Raw genomic sequence first — 22,810 nt, 5'->3', positions numbered from 1 at the left:
GGTGGACCTGGTTTTACTAGGGAAAGCTGGTTCTTAATGTCGCTTACGTATGATAGTAGTACTTTGGGCCATTCAGCCGCCAAGAGAAAACTCGGGAAAAACTGCCATTTGCTCAGCGGGTTTAGTCACTCAGTGACTAGTGGATCCTTAAAACAACTTAACCAAGGTCAACCAAGGTCATATCAACCAATATAATATCAAACCAAGGTCATATAAATAATGTGTCTTGGGAATAACATAAACCAAATCCAAAAGGGCGTAGCAATATAAGACTGAAATAATATTTTTGTATATTTTGGCAAAGAATTCAAAACTTCTCACGTGCAATATTTAATACCCATGATATCCTAATTGAGAATATTCCACTTATAAAACTGCTTTCAAAATAAATTATAAAAAAGCTTTCGTTCAATAAAAATATTTTGTGCTGTCAAAAAATTTTAGTAAACATGCATGTATTTAAATAATTGTTCATCATTATATATGATACTTTCTCTAGAAAATGAACTCTAAATCTTATTCGCCTCCCCCCCTTTTTTTTTTTTTTTTGGTTTAACTAGAGTTAAATTTACGTGTGGGATCTAATAGTTAATAATGAATGCTATCATATTTATTACCAATACATATTTTCCGATTATCCTGTTATCAAAGAAATTTTCTACTTAACTTTCAAGTTATTTGATCGAATTTTGTACAGCATGCAAACAAAACTAGTTAAGCTTATTTAAGTTTTTTCAGTAAAAAGTAGCAAATAATAATCTCATGTTAAAATGATTTTCAGCTGTTGTAATATAATAATTTCGTTGAAAAAGTAGTTTCTTTTTACGTAAATAAAATATGTGCTTTACTCTTTAATTGTATTAAAAGTAATATTCATTTTGCTTTATTTTAGGATATCATTTGTTGCACCCAGTACTGAAAGTGAGGAGCTTGAGGAAGGCCATTTAAACAACAGTGATGAAGTCTTGATTGCGTTTAGATCCCAAGGTGTATACAAGCAGAAAGCACAATGCGCCGATGTGCGCAGATAGGGAAAACTTCGGAAGGATCTCTTCAAGGGATTCATCTCTTCTCGATCTCTTCTAAATCTTACTGTCAGGCTTCAAGTCCTTGTGCTAGGAAGAAACGAAGTGAAGTGAGATAAATGTCTCTGGACTCAGAACTTAGCAGTGGATTCCAGGTGAAATACCTGGGATCTGTATCTTTCACTAGAAAGAAGCGTCAGCCACTTAAGGGTATTGTATCTCTCCAAAGGCCCCTTCTTGACCTGTACACTGGCGCGCGTCGGAGAGGTGAGAGTCATCGCAGCATTCATCCTCTCGCTCTTACACAGCAGCTGGAAATTTGTGACTATGGATTGGTGGTGGCTGAAGGAAATGGGGAAACCGTCATCACCAAAGTAATCACTCCACTGTCAAATGTTATCCTGTGGGCAGCCGTCCGTTTTCACGCTAGAATCATCAAGAAAAGGGTACGTTAGCAAATTATTAAGTTTGTTACCACTAGTGGAAATGCGATGGTGCACTTAACTGCTTTTTTTTTACTTCCTTGTACGAAGTAAAAAAGAAGTATCGTAATTGCGAAAAGTTTTAGGCAGCATATTTCAACGAAAATATCCATTTTGACCGCTATCGAATGCAATTTAACGATGTTTTTGCGTAATATCTCTACGTAAGGACAGAATAAAAGACTCTTTTCCTCCAAAAAGATTATAAAACTGCTTTAAAATGAATTCTGAAGAGAATTTTTCGTGGCGTCTGTACGAACGTATGTACGTACGTACGTATCTCGCATAACTCAAAAACGAGTAGCCTCAGAACGTTGAAATTTTGTATGTAGGACTGCTACAGCATGTAGATGTGCACCTCGTATTTTGGTTGCAATCGGCCGCACCAAATGTATATAAATATGTTTATATATATATCCACTCTGTTACCCGGCTCAGTGATCTCAGTTTCCTTACTCTTATATGTTTGTAAATTGTACATTTTTTGCTTTAAAAAGGATTGAATTATGTTGTTCTTATCTTCCGGTTAAGGTTTTTATGCCTTTAGTAAATCTATATGCAATATTTTTAGAATTATCAACAATTTAAAAGTTGCTTAAGTGCCGCTAAGCCTAATATTTTTTTTTGATGGCGGTCATTGCTTGTTTACATTTGAAACAGCAGAGATTGTTGCCAATCTAGAGAAACGTAGCTTCGCAACAACAAAGATAACGCCTTTATTTATTATTGCGATTTAAATCATGCTTAATCCTTTCTGGAATTTTGCGAGGAGATAAGTGTTTAAGATTTACTTAATTTTTAATAATTAAATTTTTAATAATGATAAACTTAATTTTTAATAATTAGTAATTTTTAATACAGATATTTTGAGTTTTTAAATATTTTTGCCTTGTCGCGAAGTGCGAACTGAATTAATTGAATGAGAAATACTCAATCGTCTGTGAAAAGTTTCCTTTTTTTTTTTTTTTTTTTTGTTTTTTTTTTTTTTGTTTGTTTGCTTAATTTCTTTTATACATCGTTCTAGCTTTATTATAGTATTTGAGTAGAGCATGTCGAAAAGATTAGATAATTCTTTAAATAATATAAATTTTGTGCATTCTGAGTTATAATATGAACGAAATATAATACTGTTAAGTGAACCTAGCCCCAGAGTTTCCTATGGTAAACAAAGAGAGGGAATTTTAAAGAATGCATTTATTCTATTGTGGTTTATGCGCGTTCGGCGAAGTAGGTTTAATTAAATTAAATAAGTTTAAACAAAATGCAAGAAAAAATGCGTATAATTTAATATTCCGTACAAGGAAGTCATGTGGTGTACACATCAGATTTTTTTTAATTGTGCTACAGCACGAAAAATAATGTTTTGTTTGTTGCAATTTATGTAAATTTTACAAAAAGGAAATTATATGCGTTAAACAAGCATTTTGAGCTTAATGGATCAACAAATGAGATGAAACGTTTTATAAAATTGAGTATTTTATTATGCATGTTGTACAGTCCAGGTGGATGAACTTCTGCAACTGTAGTAGCAGGATACTACACAAGAGAAGGGTTAAAATACCCTTCATTAAATCTTTTGAAAATTTACAGTGCGTCAACTCGACGTTAACAAACTTCGCCTCTGCTTGGGCGGTAACTGAAAATCACGTAACTAAACTAAAAATTTGAAGATATTAACAAACGAAAGAACTAGACTACAGGGCTCAGCGAGGTCCAGTAACTTAAACCCCCTTCGAAGCTAGTGGCAGCAGATAAATGCAATGCAATTAAGCCACTTGAATCAGCAATAAGCAAACGTAGCTACGGCAGAGACGACGGCTGGAGCCTAACTCTCTCTTACTCCTACCGAAACTCGGCTTTTAACTACAAAGTAGAAAATTTGCATTCCGTCACGCGCGTTACAACATTTAACTATTCTGGTACTGACGATTAGGGGAATGAAGGCTTATAGGAAAGTCTGGAACTAAAAATTTAAATTCTTAGTTAAAATAACTATAAATCCCTACAATGTTAAACATATTTTTTAGCATTTGGCAAGATATTGATACTAACTACTGAATACATGTTTCACTTTCCATGACAGAAGTGTGTTCTTTACATTATCATACAGCATGAAAGTAGAAACGTAAGCCGAGTGTTCTCATTTAAAAGTAAATTTAATTTAATTGCGTTTTTAATGTACTTAAGTGGATATTTATTAATTTCCCATTAATTTAATTTGATTTAGCCCAAAGGGCGTAAGGCCAGAGGGGCTGTTAATTTCGTTTTGGCATTTTTGCGTTGAAAGCTTTAAAAGGCTATATATAATTTTTCAAATTGTAAGGTAACAAAGGTAACTTTAGAGTAATATAAAATCTTAAAATTAATAACTTGGATAATAACTTAGATAATACAAAATCTTAAAATTAATCAGATTTCTTTAAAAAAAATTTAAAAAATTTTGTTTATTATTTATTTTAATTTTTTAAATAATTTTGACAGATTTTTATAGGATTTTGGTGCTTTGAATTTAAGAATAATTTAGAAAATTTGTAATTATTACGCAAAGAGAAAATGCTTAAACTTCACTGGATTTTATTCTTGAAAAGTGTCTGTTTGAAAAGTCTTATAACTCCTAACATTCATTTCACAAAAACAGGTACTGTATTTTTGCAGGTGTTTGGTGCTGCTTTCGTGCCTCTTGCTTGCTCGGATGGAGTTCTGGACCATAAATCTTATATATGTTTGGCATCTAAACAGAGATTCCTTGTCAGTTTAACTCATCCTTCTGTCTTCGCCTGTATATATAGAAAGGTCTCCTCTCCCACAACATTCGAATGCCACGCATTCGTATGCGCAACTGCGGAAGATGCTTTAGCCATAGCTGGGTTAGCCACATTAGCCAGTCAGCAGAGTGATTTGCCAACCATACAACGTCCGCTTTATCCGAGACATGGGCCTCCAACAGCTTCGATTGAGTCTGGAACAGATTACTATACCCCTTCTGATGTTCCATCTGGTCCTAGGGACATCCGAGGAAATGGGTTGCCAAGGGCGACAGACACGGAAGAGGTAAGCATAATAGAGCATTTTAAAATTTTAATAATTTTAATTTCTTTGGATGGGAACTATAAAAATGCTGTTCGTTTATCTGTTTGCAAAATGTATTGTCATCTGTACTTGTAAGTATCTAAGTGTCTAAGTAAGTATCTGTACTTGTCTATTGTAAGTCATCTGTACATTTATGCGAGCTGTTAAATTTCACCAGCAAGGTAGGAAGACAATTTCATGTGACAATCTCTTTTCAATTATTTGGGTTGGGTTTATTTAATTATGGTAAAACACTCGAGGGCTATCTGCCTCAGAGGAGGAATGTCTTCGTTTAGACACTTTCTAAAGAAAATTTCCTCATATTTATGCTATACATAGGGAAAAACAACCATGCAGCTAGTCCTTTCATCTGGAATAGAGCCAAGGTCGAACTAACAATGTTTAGAGACTTCACTGCTCGCCCGCGTTTGGGCCAACAGTTTTTGCTGTAATTCTTTATTTCCATTTAAAATAATAATAAATTATTATCTATTCCTACTATTTTATCGATGTGTTATCTCCTGTCATCGCACTATCTTCATATATAAGATAACTTGGATATAGGGTATTTTCTCTCTCTCTCCCTTCGTGGATTGAACGGTTGAACACTCGACGCATATTCTAGAGTCCATGTTCGAATCCCGGCGAGGGCATTGCTCATCTTTCATGTCTCCTGCTTCCAAATAACCTAATGTTTCTACACTGCCGTCCGAACTAAAAGAAGGTGGACAATAATTCGTCACCTCCAGGATTTAACAACTGAGTCCCTTAATCCTCAGGCACCTTTTAAAAGGGGGAGTATATAAAGTTTACAGCAATCTTATAAAGTTTCCATGCATTTGATTTAGCTGCATAAATAAAATTGCTAAAAACAGACCGCTAACATTTCTGTTTTACTTGCGCTCTGTATACATCGCAAGGTCCCTGCCATCCATATATTTGTTATAATTTTCGATAAGTTACTTTATGGATACAGATTTGTGTTGTTTGAGTACGTCTTTGTCACTGAAGGGAAGTATATAAGGTATTGTCTCCCTCCTTCTTCTTCGTGGTGTAACGGCAACACCCTCGGCATGTATTCCAGAGGTTCGGGTTTAACTCTATTGTCTCCCTCCTTCTTCTTCGTAGTGTAACGGCAGCACCCTCGGCATGTATTCGAGAGGTCCGGGTTTAACTCTATTGTCTCCCTCCTTCTTCTTCGTGGTGTAACGGCAACACCCTCGGCATGTATTCGAGAGGTTCGGGTTTAACTCTATTGTCTCCCTCCTTCTTCTTCGTAGTGTAACGGCAGCACCCTCGGCATGTATTCGAGAGGTCCGGGTTTAACTCTATTGTCACCCTCTCTTCTTCGTGGTGTAACGGCAGCACCCTCGGCATGTATTCGAGAGGTCCGGGTTTAACTCTATTGTCTCCCTCCTTCTTCTTCGTGGTGTAACGGCAGCACCCTCGGCATGTATTCGAGAGGTCCGGGTTTAACTCTATTGTCTCCCTCCTTCTTCTTCGTGGTGTAACGGCAGCACCCTCGGCATGTATTCGAGAGGTCCGTGTTTAACTCTATTGTCTCCCTCCTTCTTCTTCGTGGTGTAACGGCAGCCCCCTCGGCATGTATTCGAGAGGTCCGGGTTTAACTCTATTGTCTCCCTCCTTCTTCTTCGTGGTGTAACGGCAGCACACTCGGCATGTATTCGAGAGGTCCGGGTTTAACTCTATTGTCTCCCTCCTTCTTCTTCGTAGTGTAACGACAGCACCCTCGGCATGTATTCGAGAGGTCCGGGTTTAACTCTATTGTCTCCCTCCTTCTTCTTCGTGGTGTAACGGCAGCACCCTCGGCATGTATTCAAGAGGTCCGGGTTTAACTCTATTGTCTCCTTCTTCTTCTTCGGGGTGTAACGGCAGCACCCTCGACATGTATTCGTGAGGTCCGGGTTTAACTCTATTGTCACCCTCCTTCTTCTTCGTGGTGTAACGGCAGCACCCTCGGCATGTATTCGAGAGGTCCGGGTTTAACTCTATTGTTTCCCTCCTTCTTCTTCATGGTGTAACGGCAGCACCCTCGGCATGTATTCGAGAGGTCCGGGTTTAACTCTATTGTCTCCCTCCTTCTTCGTGGTGTAACGGCAGCACCCTCGGCATGTATTCGAGAAGTCCGGGTTTAACTCTATTGTCTCCCTCCTTCTTCTTCGTGGTGTAACGGCAGCACCCTCGGCATGTATTCGAGAGCTCCGGGTTTAACTCTATTTTCTCCCTCCTTCTTCTTCGTGGTGTAACGGCAGCACCCTCGGCATGTATTCGAGAGGTCCGGGTTTAACTCTATTGTCTCCCTCCTTCTTCTTCGTGGTGTAACGGCAGCACCCTCGGCATGTATTCGAGAGGTCCGGGTTTAACTCTATTGTCTCCCTCCTTCTTCTTCGTGGTGTAACGGCAGCACCCTCGGCATGTATTCGAGAGGTCCGGGTTTAAGTCTATTTTCTCCCTCCTTCTTCTTCGTGGTGTAACGGCAGCACCCTCGGCATGTATTCGAGAGGTTCGGGTTTAACTCTCGATGAGGGCATTGCTCATTTTTCATGTCTTCTCCTTCAAAATGACCTAATAACTCTACAGTGATGCCCGAACTAAAAGGTGGTGACAATAATTCGTCACCATCAGAATTTGGCGATTGGGTACACTAATCTCCAGTCGCCTTTTTAAAGGAGGGAATATATAAGGTATTTTCTCCCTCCTTCCGTGGTCTAACGGTAGCACACTCGGTGCGTATTCGAGAGGTCCAGGTTCGAGACCCGGCGAGGGTATTGCTCATTCTTCATGGCTCCTACTTCAAAATAACCTAATGGCTCTACAACCCATCAAGTATACGCTAGTTTGTGCAGCTTGAAATCGAGCTTTTTATGTAGTCGGTAACAATATTATTGGCTTGAGTCTTTCGTCAGACTACGTCTCAGCATCAAGCGTGTGCTCCTTGTATCTCAGCGTCGAGTTTTCCAGTATCATAAAAAGTTAGTGAAACAAATAGTAAATATGTTCGAGTTGGTTGAATTCGTAAAATAATTCCTAAGAGTGATAATAATTACTAGGCGATCAAATCATGAAACTGACTTGAAAATTCCGCAGCTATTCTTCTGTTACCTTTAAGGCGTAGCCTTCCAGTACATATTGATTAATAATATTATCACTATTCTTTATCAGTCAGTTTTATAAAAAATTTTAATTCTTTTAGATTATTGTCTGAGTTCCATGCCAATAATTATAAATTAGAGTGTCATTATGGTTCAAAATCATGTACCTCTACATCAGAAAAATATGTGAGCAGAAATATGCGAGTAGTAGTAAGCAGAAATAGGAAAATTGCATAAATAGTTATCATGATGCACACTAGAGGGTGCCATATTAGCTCGAGAAAGCTTAGGGATAAGAAAAAGCAAGTTTTGATTTTTTTGGATTTTAAACTTTTTTTTTGTATTTTTATTAGTCCAAAGGGGCTTTGTTCCTGAAGGATTATTATTTTCGTTTTGCGATTTTGCGTTGAATTACTATAAATGTCCGTTTCACTTTTCAAACTGTTGCCATCCAATGTTAGAGTCCTGCATTATATTTGAAGAAATTAAATAATGAAAAATCTGCATAAATGTAGGTATATTTCTCGCATTGTGATAAAACAGCGGTACCTAGAGCCATCGAATTTTGAATGACGCAATCCTCGTACGAATATGGGCATGTGAAAGACCAAATTTGAAATTTGGAATTTGTTTTATTATCCATTTCATATTTTGTAAAACTTTAAGGAATTTTTGAGTAACAGACTCAAGGACTTCAAAGCGAGCAATGGCAACACTCTACGGGGAGAAAAAAACTTTTTATCTCCAGCGGGCGCGGAACTGTGCATCGGAAATTCTGAAGATATGCTCATTTTAAAATCATTTTGCGACATTGCTACTGAACTGAATTTCATGATTTAAGTGCAAAGAACTGGATATTTAATAAATAAAGGTAACACACAAAGCGGTAAAAAAACGCCCCTTTGGACGTAATTTAAAATCTGAAACCTTTCAGATTATTTCTTTATTTCGTCATATCAACTTTTATCTGTTATATAGGCTTATATACCGTACATGCTGCGGGCTTTCTAATCGCTGAACTAAATTTTTAATTCCTTGTTTAATTTTATATATATATATATATATATATATTTAGTAATTTTTTTATATTTTTATAACACATAAATACAACACTATATCAAAAAGCGGATAGGAAAAATGTTACAGATTAAGAGGCTCATTGGTATATGGCACTAATCATAGTGAAGTAAAGTATTAAATATTCGCGTAGAAAGATCCATGGCATTTATTTCTGCGGGCATGATGTGATTAAATAGTGAAAAGATTGATAACAATGCAGAAATGGCCACTTTTCAGTAATATTGTCTGAGTTCTTGTAAATGAACTAGCACTATCTATGATTCTCATCCACCTACCTAGAGTATAATCAATAATTTAACTAAAACTCTACATGACTTCTGGAAGATTTCTCAATGGTCCATAAGGAAAGTGTTATTCAGTTATCTTATTCAAAACTTTAACCTACAAAATTTTTATTTCTGTCAAATTATTGATGCCACTAACAAGGAAAGGAATGACAAGCATCTTATTTGATGCAATAATCTTGGTTTCAAAATTATCTTTATGGAACTCCTCCATATGGCATTTCTCATGTATCTGTTACGGAATTTGTGATGAGAACTTTTCATTCGTTTCTGCTGCGCAATCACGTGAAATGAGGAAACATGTTCTTAATTTCATTTCTGGTTTAGGAATGGTGCTCATTAAAGAAAGCTGAAGGACAAGTTGAGGCAACGAGGTAAGAGGTCTGGCTCGATTTATTCATTAGGAAAAATAAAGCAGAAGAAAAGAAAAAATAATTCTGCGTATAAGTTAAACATGATCTAATGATTAATTTGAAAATAAGGATTTGTTTTCAAATGCTTTCTAGATTTTACTTTCTGAAGTCTAATTATCATGGTGTGTTTTAGAAGCGATTCTAACTCTTAAAGTAGTTTTCTTAAGAACATAACAATGTAACTTACAATAACAAAATTCGAGAATTTTGGCATTCTAAAATATAATTTAATTCGAGAAGCCACTAATTTTATTTATTTTAATGCTGTAATAAGTTGTAAATTTTTTTCCAGCTACCGAACAAGCTTTCCAAGGTTTGTTACTAGCTCAAGTAACTAAGTTACTAGCTATACTAAAGTTACGAACTCAAGTAACAAATTCGTGAATCTAAAATCAAAATAAATCAATCGTGAATCAAAATAAATACTCAAAAGCTGTGAGGCTTATCTATTTATTTTTAACTTATAGTTCATTTTAAGTTTTGCAATTATCCTATTACTCTCTTTTCACCCATGCTTTTCATGCCAAAATGTAAAGGAGACAGCGAGCGTTCATTGAGATTAAGGTAAAAAGAAGTGCTATTTAAGCAAGAGTTTCGGAAGTTGGTTTTAGAGCGTGTCTGCCTATTCCAAGCCACGTTCTGCCGTGATTATTAGCGACTCGATAGTTAGTGGCGTTGAGTGCTTCTAGCCATTTAGCTTTGTCTAGCCGGTTTTCTACAAACCATAGCCTTGCTTGCGCGTGAAATAATTCTGTGAGCCATTAGACTAATCTACCACATTTTGAATTTGTTCATCGTTACGTATTTCTGTTAAGCCAGAACGATTTGGCTTGTGTAAACCCAAGTTGGGAAATTGTTAAGTTTGTTTTAGAATAAAAGGGTCTTATATACCCTTCTTCTGACTTTTGTTTTGTTTCACAAGGCTAGAAGATAATTCTTCAATAGTCTTTCTAAAGTCTATAATGTGTGCTCCCTAAAAGAACTAGACTTCATAAAGTGAAATCAATTAAATATTTTACTACCTTGGTATGGGTTTGCAAATTTAAAATATAGTACTTAAATGCTTCCTTCCCGTCTGATAATATATATATTAATATATATATGATCAGATTTAAATTTAATTTTTAGCTACGTTCACAAAGTTTAAACTCTATAAGCTAGTTGGTCCTCCCTTAAAATCTTGTAATTTTGACTAATAGCAAATCGCTATTTATTTTATTTTGTGCATTGGCATAACCAGACCATTATGTATAGTTTTTTCTTACACCTTAATGTGTTTTTTCAAGCGGACGCGTCGGAAAATTGAACAGAAAATTGAGATTAAAGTTTAGACCAAGTTTTTTTTTTTCAATTAATATTCAAAAAGAGTTTCGTATAAAGTTTCAATTGTCTGTTTCGACGAAACACGATATGGAAATTTTCCCTGAAGAGTCAGTAATGAGATTCGAATTGGGCTAATCTACCATTTACTTTTTTTATTTTTGTATTTTTGCTTATGTCACACTTTTATTCTATTGTTCAAGGTGGCATACCTTGATCAGCATATTACTTGCAATTAGTTTTGAATTTTTTTAAAATATTCTTGTGTTAATATTGTTTATTTAATGTTTTCATTGCACTTTATTTTACTTATGTTAAAATTGTCATCGGAACCACAGTATATGAGCTACTTTTTAGCGTAAGCACTAAGAATTTTCTTTTAACTTGTTTTCTAAATTTTGCAGCTCAATGTGCAAAGTTTTTGACCGCAAAGGCCTTTTTTAGTTTGTTCTCTTTTCTTTAATTATATATTATCAGATAATATATATATTATAATCTGATAATATATATGTTATAATATATATTATAATAATATAATAAAATTTTATAATATATATATATTATAATATAATCTGATAATATATATATATATTGTAATAATATAATATAATCTGATGATATATATATTATAATATATATATTATCAGACGGCAAGTGAAGCAATATAAAGTGTTTACTTAACAGCAAAAGCTTGGAGGTTCACCTAGCTATCTGGCTCCCACTTTCTCGCTTAAAATGACTTGATTTAAAATAAAATTTTCGTTCAGAAAATTTAAGCCATTTCGTCAATTATCAATACCTGCTTTTCAATGTACACATTATCACAATTGTACAAGTTAGCACAGCAAGGGCTCTCTGTATATTTAAATTTACATTCATTCAGTATAGTCACTGGCATTGTATATGACGTTTCTGTCTCTTTGGTAGCTTCATAATACCCGTCAGCAACCCGAGATCTTCAGATAAGGTTCGCTCATTAATGTCTGAAAACCGGTAGTCCGCTTATATATCTATGGTCCGCACATATAATATTGAGTTATATAGGATAATGATTTAGTATGGTTTATTTGATTACGGCAAAGCAAACAGAGCTATCTCCTTAAGAGGAGGTGTTGCCTTCATGGAAGACATTTTAAAGAAACTTCTCGCAGACACGTAAGGTATGGGACAAACCACAAAAGTGCCCATGAAGCCTGGCCGATAGCCTGGAATTGAGCCCAGTCGAACTACCAGAGGTGAGCGATTTTACCGCTCGGCCCCTAGTCGGCCTGTGATACTCATGGGAAAAAATGCTTTATAGAGGTTCCTTAAAATATGTAAATAAATCAAATTCATAGAGGCTAAGATTTAAAGAGTATGAAGACTGGTACAATACTTCTCAATCCATTACGAGCATAGGCCCCAACCTATATCAACCATGTGACAATGAACGTTCAATACTTCTCAATCCATTACGAGCATAGGCCCCAACCTATATCAACCATGTGACAATGAACGTTCAATACTTCTCAATCCATTACGAGCATATGCCCCAACCTATATCAACCATGTGACAATGAACGTTCAATACTTCTCAATCCATTACGAGCATAGGCCCCAACCTATATCAACCACGTGACAATGAACGTTCTCACGGAAGATAATGAAAAAAGTAATTATAAAGTAGCACCAATTGTCCGGCAGAATTTCACACAGGATGCGATTCAAGAAATGTGCATGGTACATAGGATTAAAAGTTTTTCCAGTATGAAATTCATAAATAAATAAGAATCACGCAGCGACAGTTATACGCAACAATAAATAAGACTTTTTATGTTTGTGGGATTCTGTAGCTGTGGTTTTAAGGGTGGTGTATTATTGTAGTTCCGAGTTGAAGAACTTTGTTAGCCAGTTGCTAAGAAAAGCTTCATCATGAAATTCTTGTCTCTAAATCAGGAGTTCTCAACCGGTGGTACGCAAAGAAGCATTTTTAACTACTAAATTTAAAAATTAAAACCCCATCATCCTGATTGAGTTTTTTCTCTAACACTCGTAAATGTATGCGATCTGAGCTTTGTTCAAGAGTGGTGGTGGTAGTAGTACTTTGTAGTGCTGGTACTAAAGGTTTTCAATTTTGGTGGTACTAAAGGTTTGTTTAGATGGTATCATCCATGAACCTTCAGGCTCCTTTCGAAGGGCTCCTGGACTGAAGAGTCCTATCCCTATCGATGCTGAGTCTCTTTTCGAACGTTGGATCCATAAGTGCGTTCCGGCAGAGTGACAATAGGCAGAAAAAGAAATGTCCGTAAGCAAGAAATATGGCATAGAGTCCAGTCGATAGTGAGTTGGTGATACATGCACTTGTGGAGAAGAAATCGAAGGCTATTTCCCAGGAAACAGGTCGATGCAATGAGGTGTAGAGTTGAAGGCGGCGTCGATGGGCGGAGAGAGTGCCTTAACCTTATATGTGTTTAGGCCCAGAGGCCATTCCGTCCTTGTCAAGGGGAGTGCTAACCTTCTCTCCTTACATATAACACGAATATTCCCATTATTATTATAATAAAAACTATAGGCAATATGACAAATGCAATTTTTGAAATGTGTTAGTCAAACGGTTGACATCCGCTGCTCTAAATGTTGTTAAAGTAAGACCGGAAAAGATGGTAATTAGAAGGACCGATAAATATGTCGGAAGTGTTTATTTTTCCTTGCTGGACTCTCCATTCAGAATAGCCTTGAAAATGACCAAAATCAGCTATTAACATCAAACAAGCTCTTGTTAAGACACAATAACACGCCGAATAAATACTAATTCAGAAGTCAAACAACAACAAATCATCAACAGATGGCGCCACTTGCTTATTCCTGTACAGGCTTTCTTATCTTATCTAGTCATTATTTCCTATCTTGTTCATTTGCGGTTTTGCAGCTGAGGATGGTGGTTCGGTAAAACCATTGAAACTAGTCCTGCGAAAATTTTGAAAATATAACTCTGATTTTTGTTGTTTGACTTCTGAAGTTCTTGTTCACAAAAATCAATTTGCAGACTGAAAAGAGAACTACTGAATAACAAAAAACGAAGGCTTTACAATGCAATATTACCAACCCGATTGAGAACGACATGGATTTACGCATAGACCCAATACAAGAATAGTTTTTCTTATGCACACTTGTGTCTGCCGTATTCTTCAAATCTTTTCCCCGAAACTGATGTCAAGATGAATACCATTTCTATGAAGAGTTTTACCAAATCGTATTATTATCTGAATACTTTTGGAATATTTTAAGAATGCAGTTAAACCTCAACATTTTTGTTTTATTAAACAAACTAAGACCATTACCTTTTGATTTTTTCCATTTCTTTATATTAAAATGGATACATACTTCTTTTAAATGACTGAAAAGTTCTATCCATTTTTGTTCATAACTTTTATTTTTCCGAATTTTATAATTAACTTACAAAATGTTATAATTAAATTAAATTTCATAATTATCTTCAATTTTATAATTAACAAATTTTATAATTAACGAAAAAAACTTTTGCAATCACTGTTTCGTCAGAACATCTATCTATATTTATCGTATTATTTGCTATAGTTTCATTAATTTTTTCACCTGAAGCTTCAATTTTAGACTATGTTTAATTCTTTGCTGCTTATCCAAATAAAAGATTCTGATCCACCAAACCTGTTTTCTGATAGCTGAATGTAAAAACGACTTCTGTCATCTAATTCTAATTCATGTCATCATCAAAGATAATTAGATCTAGCAACAAAATATTTAGATTTGCAACGGTGAGTATAACAGAGGAAAAATTTTAATTTTCAAATCGCCATTCTACTCTAAGCTTCACTATTTTTACCTCTTGTATATTCGGCACCTATAAAATTCCACCAAATAACCAGGACAAAATGATATTCTGACTAGAACACAAGGATCACATTACTAAACCGGGATAATTCCAGTCGAAGCGGGATGTCTAGATCAGATTAAAATACCAGCTAAATTGCATCGCTTAAGTTTGATTTTAAACGTAATTTTTTCGTAAAGTATAGAATAGGTTAACCAAATAATCATCCTTCAAGGTTTAATAAATTTATTTTAGTTCTGAAAATAACACTGATACGTTGTAAACTGTTTTATATGACAACTGTCAGAATGGAAGAGGCAACTAATAATCTTTTTTCTTCTAAACTGTAAACCCAAGCTGTGGCAATAATAAATTTAAGCTATTTATTTTAAAATTATTTGCATTGTTCTAATTTAGTTGTGTTTCTAATTAAGACGCAATTAAAGGCTTGTTAAGTAATTATTAAATTAGTAAATTGTTGTAAGTGCAATGATCTTTATTCCAAACAGAATTCAATTATGACCGACTAGGTGCTTGGGCACAGAATTCTTTTCCCGCTTCTTAATATTACGTTTTCTTATTTCATAAGGTCTGTCATTAATGTGAGATGATAAACACCCCTAGCATATGGAATCTTGAATTAAAGCCTTCTAGAACAACGTTAATCAAGGTCTTTTTGGAGTAATTGAATCTTCTTGTAGCGAGATTAGATCAGTAGGTCCTTGGTTCTACCAAGATCCAGGTCTTTATGGCTCCCTGAAACGCATCTAGCATTTTTAAGTTGAAATTAATGCCAATGAAATATGGATATCAATAAGTTGTTAAAATACCCTTTACAGTGCTATAAACTGTCTTTGGTAACCAATTCTGCATGGATTATGTAATACTCTTGGACGGAAGCCAACTCAGCGTATTTCAGAATTTCAAGTATAAACTGTCTCCTCAGCTATCTGCACAATTCATTTTCATATATTGGATATATTCGCCAATTTAATAGAGATTCTATCCTGTACATAAAGTCAATCATGGAGTAAACATCTCAAATATTACTTAAAGAAAACTGACAGACATTTGATAAGAATGAATTGAATAGAACGCTTGCATGTTATGCTAATAGTGAAAGATACGCTATTATACTTTCTTTTTCTTTTAACTATGATTGTTATTTTTAGTACCCAAATAAGGCTATAGTAATGTTTCATTGGCCATAACAATCTAATCCTTACTACCTGAATATTCTCAAATGTCGATATATCATAAATTTCCGAAGAAAAACCGAGAACTATCATATTCCTAAACATTTGCTAGATCTCTAAAGATGTTTTTTCTTGGAAAGTGATGCAATGCTCTATTTGCAGGAATCTAACTCCTACGCTAGCGTTGTTAACAAGACATCTCCACGCGTGGGTCGGTTCACCCTTGGAGCACGTTCACCTCGCATCGCAGGCGGTCGCCAGAAGAGATACACCCACCACAGAGAAGCCCGAGCCTTCATAGGACGGTGTAAGGCCCCTAGTGCTCCTCCACATATCTGGGATGGGGTACCTTCGAGACAAAGGGAACGACTGGACGACCAGCAAAGGTCAACTTCAAGCTATGATCGAGGTTAGTATTTAAACATCATATCTCTAGCTATACATCTGTTTGAACATGATCATTTTAACTCTTTTTCATATGGGATGAGGGAAGAGGACGTACAGAAAAAAAAAAAAATTGAAGCGGTAAATCTTCCTGAACACTCTTTCGGTAAAATGGGATCGATGGTCATATTTTTCATACACCTAACATTGAAAACTAGGGCATTTTATTCAATACATGTGAATTTTGATGATATTTTTTGTATCGTAATTAAAATAGCCTTCGAAGAACGTTAGATTTCAGTCGGATAACTTTCTGGCGCTATATTTTTACAAAGATTACCTTTTCGTAATTGCGCGTTTATGGAAAAAAAAAATTAAAACAGCTATAAAAAAAGATTACAATATCCAGAATCAAAATTCATGCTTTGTTACCACAGCACACCACCAACGCAGACGTTTTCGCAACCTGTGTGTCTTGATGGTATCTGAAATATTAATCCAGAATTAATATTACATATTTAACTATTATATGTAGGAAAAACTATTAAAATTTACAATTTATCATTTCGAATTAAATTATTGAATGCAAAACTTCTACAATTCAGCACCCTAAATTTAATTTGCTTCTCTGCTGCATAGAAATGTTTGAAATTATACATTTTGTTTTAATTTAGTACATTAAGTTTTAATTGTTGATTTCCTAAAGATGATAAAAAGTGCATTTCGCATACTACAGAATAATTTACATATGTTTATCATGTTAGTCCTATGTTTTGTATTGATTATTATTATTATTATTATTATTATTTACGTGTTTCGCCTTAAGGCAATACACGAAAGGGAGGGATGCCTTCGTGGAGGATTTTTTAAATGAAACTGCCTCGTTTCATTTAAAAGACCACGAAAACGCTCATGCAGCTAGCCCGTTGCAGGATTCGAACCTCGGACCGAACTACCCATGTTCAAGGACTTTACCGTTCGGCCTCTGGTGGGCTATGTTTTGTATTTGCAAATTAATTACAGGATATGCGAAAATATGGCACTGATGAGTGCTGAGTAAGAAGTAAAAAAATAAGAAGAAATAAGAAGAGTTACAGAAAATAAGATTTCTGTAACTCTTCTTATTTCTTCTGGAGAAGAGAGGACCTAGTCGCCAAATCCTGGAGGTGACGAATTATGATCTTTCTCATTTTTAGTTCGGACAATCTTGTAGAGTCTTTTAGAGTTTATGAAGTCATGGAACGTGATAAATTAGCAGTGCTCGTGCAGGGATCCGAACTCCATAGTTACCGAGTGATAGCCAGATGTGCTGATATAAAATTCATGAAGAAGTAAAAAAGTGACCGACTTCAAGAAACTAATAATTAAATCTCGCCTGCTGGAAATTAATGCTTATTGTATGTATTAAGTTAGTATTTCTACTTTATTGAACATACCTATTATAACTAATAACTTTGAAATGTTCAAATACGTAATAGCTGCATATTTCAAGGAATTTAAATAACGCTGGGTATTCGGAAGGTTCCTGTTCTGAAATGTGAAAAATAGTCAATCAATTGAATTAGGGATACAATAAATTTTTGACAAAAAATACACTACTGGTCATAAAAATCGCTTACACCAGGAGAAAGCAAATAGCACACATTATTTATTGTACGTATGTGGTATATTGATTTGGAGTACGCAGTATACAAAATTCAGTGCACTGAACTGTCACATCTGGCAGCAACAGCGGCTGTAATAGATGTCGAGTCGAACTGATCTTGGATGACAGATACGTAGTTTCATTCGATACGACTTCAACTCTATACCGGAGTTCATCAACAGTAGTGACAGGCTATGGTGGCGTGCCAATCTTTCAGCATTCCAAAGGCCAGATTTTTTCAATGGGTGAATTATCTGGAGAATGTCCTGGCCAAGGTAACAGTCGAACACTCTTTATATCGCTCCCCAATGTTGTCGTAAAGGATTACAGATTACAACTGTCGGTTTTCGAGGGCCTGTGGGAGAAGTAGTAAATCCCCAGATTGGAGGTTTCAGTAACGGTACAGTGACTAGTCCGTTGTCCACCGTAGCTGTGTATTTCCTTCAGGGTGGGCCGGCTCGTGTAATACTGGCATGTAACAACTTTCGATTGATCAGTCAAATCTTCAGGCTGATATTGTTGCACCCCGCTATGAGGCCTGGAATCGGTAGTGATGACCCCGCGCATCTGGTCAAATTGGTGGGTTCGAATGAAAGTTGTGGGACTGGAGCAGAAAATGGTAAACAAAAACAACTCTGCCTTAACGTTAAACCTGTTCTAGTCTCCCGCCTAATACGGAAATGAAAAAGAAGTATAGCAGGCCTTGCAGTATTCTTCAGTATGCGGCGGAACTCGAAGCTTAATTTACCCTCTGTATCGGAAATGTTGGGATAGCTCAGGCAACATGCAACCGTGCATTATGCTATTAAAAGATGATGTCACATAGGCTTCGAAGATAGGACACAGCCACAGGCCTTAATAGATCAGAAATGTAACGGCGAATGTACGCATTGCCAGCTATGCGAACAAGAGGTAATGGGGACGTGTAGCATATTGCACCCATATCAGGACACACGACGATGACGAATGCAAGCTAGCAACGGTCGTTCTCCTCGGTGCCTCTACACTCTGAAATGTCCATCATGATGCAGAACTGGGATTCATCTGAACAAACGGCTTGGTGTCACTTCTGTGTCCAGGGTTATCATTCGTCATACTACGGTAGACGCCTTTGTCTCTGCAGCAGCGTCAAGGGAAACTGCGTCGTCCTGAAAGTACTCTATGCTGGAGACATCATCGCACTGTCCGTGTGGGCGCTTCCGATATACATTCCTGATTCAGAGTACATGACGCGGCTGTACGATCCAGCAAGATCTAGAGAATGACGTTTGTTACATATCCCCTTCTTGGTGTAGCAATTTTAATGGCCTGCAGTGTACATGATGGCGAGGATAAATGTTTAAGGTAAAACCATTAAGATTATTTCTTATTCTTGCAGTCTAAGACTTTTACTGAAATAAGAATCCTTAGTCTGTAAGTAATTAAAAGCATTTCTTCCATGGTCTTTTGTGGTGTAATTGTCATATTTGTTCGATAATCTAAAAACGCGGGTTGGATTCACTGCGAAGTTGCAATGAGTTTTTGAGAAACAACTACTCTCCAAAAATCTTAATATATATAAAAGTTGTTTGAAATAAAATTTATTACACGTAGAACCCTTTTTTTAAAATCGTAAACGTTTTTTCTTCTGGGTAGGGGTCGCAAATAGCTGGCCGCCCTTGATGTAATGCTCTGCTGAGAATTAATTGGGCAATCCTTAGTTTCAGCTGAATAAATAATTGAGTACATGCGAAGAGAGCTCAGTGGGGGTTAAAAAAGCATATTGCTTTATTAGCTAATACAAGATGGGTGGAATTCCTGGCGACACTTTTGGATACCCTAAATGATGTATAGAAAGATATAAAGTACGTTGTTGTTAAAAGAGAGCATAAATGAATATTAATTGCCGATTAGTCTACGTTCCTGGTATTAGCTAAGAGCCAACTACACGTGTAAGTAAATATCTGTATGCAGCTTCTGATTACTCAACTTAGGATTAGCTTTAATTTTACGTTTTCTATTTTGAGTTGCCGCTAAAAGTATTGGCGAGGCCCTGTACGCATCGGAAGTGTCATCTGCTCATAATGTTCTTGAGTTGAATAAAAGGATCTTTTCATCCTTGTTATGTGAAGTTACTATATAAGGTATTTTCTCCCTCCTTCCAGTATGCCTTCGTGTTGTAACGGTAGCACACTCGGCGCGTATTAGAGAGGTTCAGATTCAAGCCTCGGCCGCTTCAAAATAGCCTAATGACTTTACAGTGGTGACCGAACTAAAAGATGGTGGACAATAATTCGTCACCACTAGGATTTGGCGACTAGGTCCCATAATCCCCAGTCGCTCTTTAATGGGGGAAGTATATAAGATATTATTTCCCGCCTTCCAGCATGCCTTCGTAATGTAACGGTAAGCACACTCAGTGCATATTCGAGAAGTCCAGGTTCGAGTACCTGCGAGGGCATTGCCGATTTTTCAGACCTTCTCCTCCAAAATAAGCTTATGACTCTATGACTGATATAAGCTCAATTTAACGAAAGTCGCTTCACGGTTCACGTAAAGATCTAGCCTCCAAATAACTTTTATTTTGGCTAGAATCTTACAACTTACATTTTTATTTTGGCTAGAATCTTACAACTTACATTTTTATTTTCTCTAGAATCTTACAACTTACATTTTTATTTTGGCTAGAATCTTACAACTTACATTTTTATTTTCGCTAGAATCTTACAACTTACATTTTTATTTTGGCTAGAATCTTACAACTTACATTTTTATTTTGGCTAGAATCTTACAACTGTACAGAAATTATCTTTAACTTTATTAAAATTATCAACTGGAAGACTCTAAACAAAGAAAGAACAGATTGCGACAGAGTTCTAAAAGAAGCGTCATGGCGACCCATAAGCTATCATTCCCTTAAGAGTATTCGGTACCTTTTGAATGATTTTTTTTATTTAAGAACTTTCATCTAATTTTTATGAATAATATTAAGTGGTTTTATAAGACAAACTGATTTTAAGCGGAAAAAAGTTTTTCCTAGTAATTTTTTTTAATTAAAATTCTTTTTAGAAAAAATTCAACAATTAAAAATTCTTTCTTCTCCCACACTTTTCAATGTTTTTGCTCCAAATTTTTTACTGTATTTATTAGAGTGTTTTTAATAACTTTAAGGATCGATTTTTGAAATTAATGAATTAGTTTCTGAGAAAAAATTAAAAAGCACATTTTTATATAAAAATTTTTAAAAATATGATTTCAATCACATTTTTACTTTCAATAATTTTTCTTTTCACTGTTTTTTAAACCCATCCTTGTTTAAGTATATAATTTTAAATAAGCAAAAAAATATTAAATAATTTAGTTCATATCTGTGCAAGTTTTAGGACGATACATTGAGAAATTGCAAACAGAAAACGCAGTTTAAAGAATGTAAACTGTCTGAATGGTCATTAAATCTTTTCAGATTTCTTAAAAGTTTTATTCCTCAATTTCAAAACATATATATATAAAATAAAACCTACCGCTGCTCAATTGATTAATATGAACATAAATTACAAGCTTTTGTTTAAAACCTTATCCGGCTAGAAATATTGCAATAAAATCATAAACTGCAAGTAGAATTTTTCTTCACCTGTTTTTGATTTTTAAAACACGCTCAAAACAATTTTAATGCATTAATTAATTATAATATATTTTCTAAAACTGCTATAATCAATATTAATAAAATTAATTAATTTGTAGTTTTATTCATTTTCTCAAAGAGCAAAATTTGAAATTTTAACAGACATAAAGTATTTAAAACCACTCAGTAGCCTCGACGATTTCTTCTCTTTTTTTAGGCATTTGTTCTTTAATATAAATTGCATTTTAAATTAATTTAAATTAATTAATTAAAATTTTCATTAATTAAAGCGGTTAATGTTTGTTCCAGCACTATTTCAGTAATGCTTTTTTACACGCAGAAACTTGATCACTTTCATCACACCACCTCTTTCTGTTCGTGTCTTATCACAAATATATATATACACTGGTTATCATAAATTAAGGAAAAATCACAAAAATAGCAATAACTCCCTCAAAAATAAGCCAAAACATGTACAATTTGACTATGTTGCCAAGTAAGAGTAGCTGAGTAAAACTGCGATATGCAAATTAGTGGCTCTGCTTTCGGAATACGTCATCTGCGAAGAGCATAAAAGTCCATGTTTGAGAGCAAGCCCACATATTTCAATGTGACAGTGACATCAGAAATCTGAAATAGCCAATTCGTAACAATGACCTCCAGGCACCATTTGCCTGCAGAACTGCGATGGAGAGCCATTGGGAGATTAGAGGCAGGACAAAGTCAAACAGAAGTGGTCAGATGGCTGAATGTAAGTCCTTCTGTGGTTCATAGACTTTGGAGGCAATTTCAAACCACTAATTCGGCATCTAGGAGGTTCAGCCAAGGACGGCCAACTGCTACGACGAGCGTCGATGACCGATATTTGACATTATGTGCACGCAGGAATAGAACCGCTACTCCGACTCTTCTTAGGTCCTCCCTTGCTGCAGCCACCTGAAGGTTCATGTCAACGTCAACTGTGTGTAGAAGGCTTCACGAAGGTGGTCTGTATGCGAGGCGACCAGCCATTTGTGTGCCGCTCACGTCACGCCATAGGAGGGATCGTTTTCAGTGGGCACGACAACATGTCCTCTGGACGCCTGATCAATGGAGGGCGGTTCTCTTTACAGATGAGTCCAGGCTTAGTCTAGAAAGCGATAGTAGGCGTTATTTGATATGGAGAGAATCTGGAACCCGTTATCATCCGTCAAACATCCGTGAAAGAGATGCATACGGAAGGGGCAGTGTCTGTGTTTGGGGTGGCATCTCTTTGGGTGGACACACAGACCTCCATGTTTTTCCAAGGGGAACTGTGAATGCTCATATTTATAGAGATGACATCCTTGATGCTTATGTGCGCCCATATGCCGGGGCAATAGGTGATGCT

At 35.8% G+C, this 22,810-nt stretch overlaps 1 protein-coding gene and 1 pseudogene across 1 annotated transcript in view; one reads left to right on the top strand and one right to left on the bottom strand.

The window, feature by feature from the left end:
• LOC118197703 (uncharacterized) overlaps positions 1-22,810 on the top strand; it is an 88,603-nt gene that overhangs the window by 39,240 nt on the left and 26,553 nt on the right. The window contains exons 2-4 of the mRNA XM_035369241.2: positions 893-1,471; positions 4,163-4,558; positions 15,974-16,220. Of these exons, the coding sequence (XP_035225132.1) occupies positions 1,145-1,471; positions 4,163-4,558; positions 15,974-16,220 (970 nt within the window). The 5' untranslated portion in view covers positions 893-1,144. The remainder of the gene's footprint in view (positions 1-892; positions 1,472-4,162; positions 4,559-15,973; positions 16,221-22,810) is intronic.
• LOC118197722 (U6atac minor spliceosomal RNA) lies at positions 13,160-13,302 on the bottom strand (annotated as a pseudogene).

Source organism: Stegodyphus dumicola, chromosome 1 (genome assembly GCF_044657685.1).
Source record: "Stegodyphus dumicola isolate Sdum_Otavi_A_Nest chromosome 1, ASM4465768v1".
NCBI classification, from domain to species: Eukaryota; Metazoa; Arthropoda; class Arachnida; order Araneae; family Eresidae; genus Stegodyphus; species Stegodyphus dumicola.
Note: the sequence above shows the minus strand (reverse complement) of the source record. Positions and strands in the feature narration are given on the sequence as shown.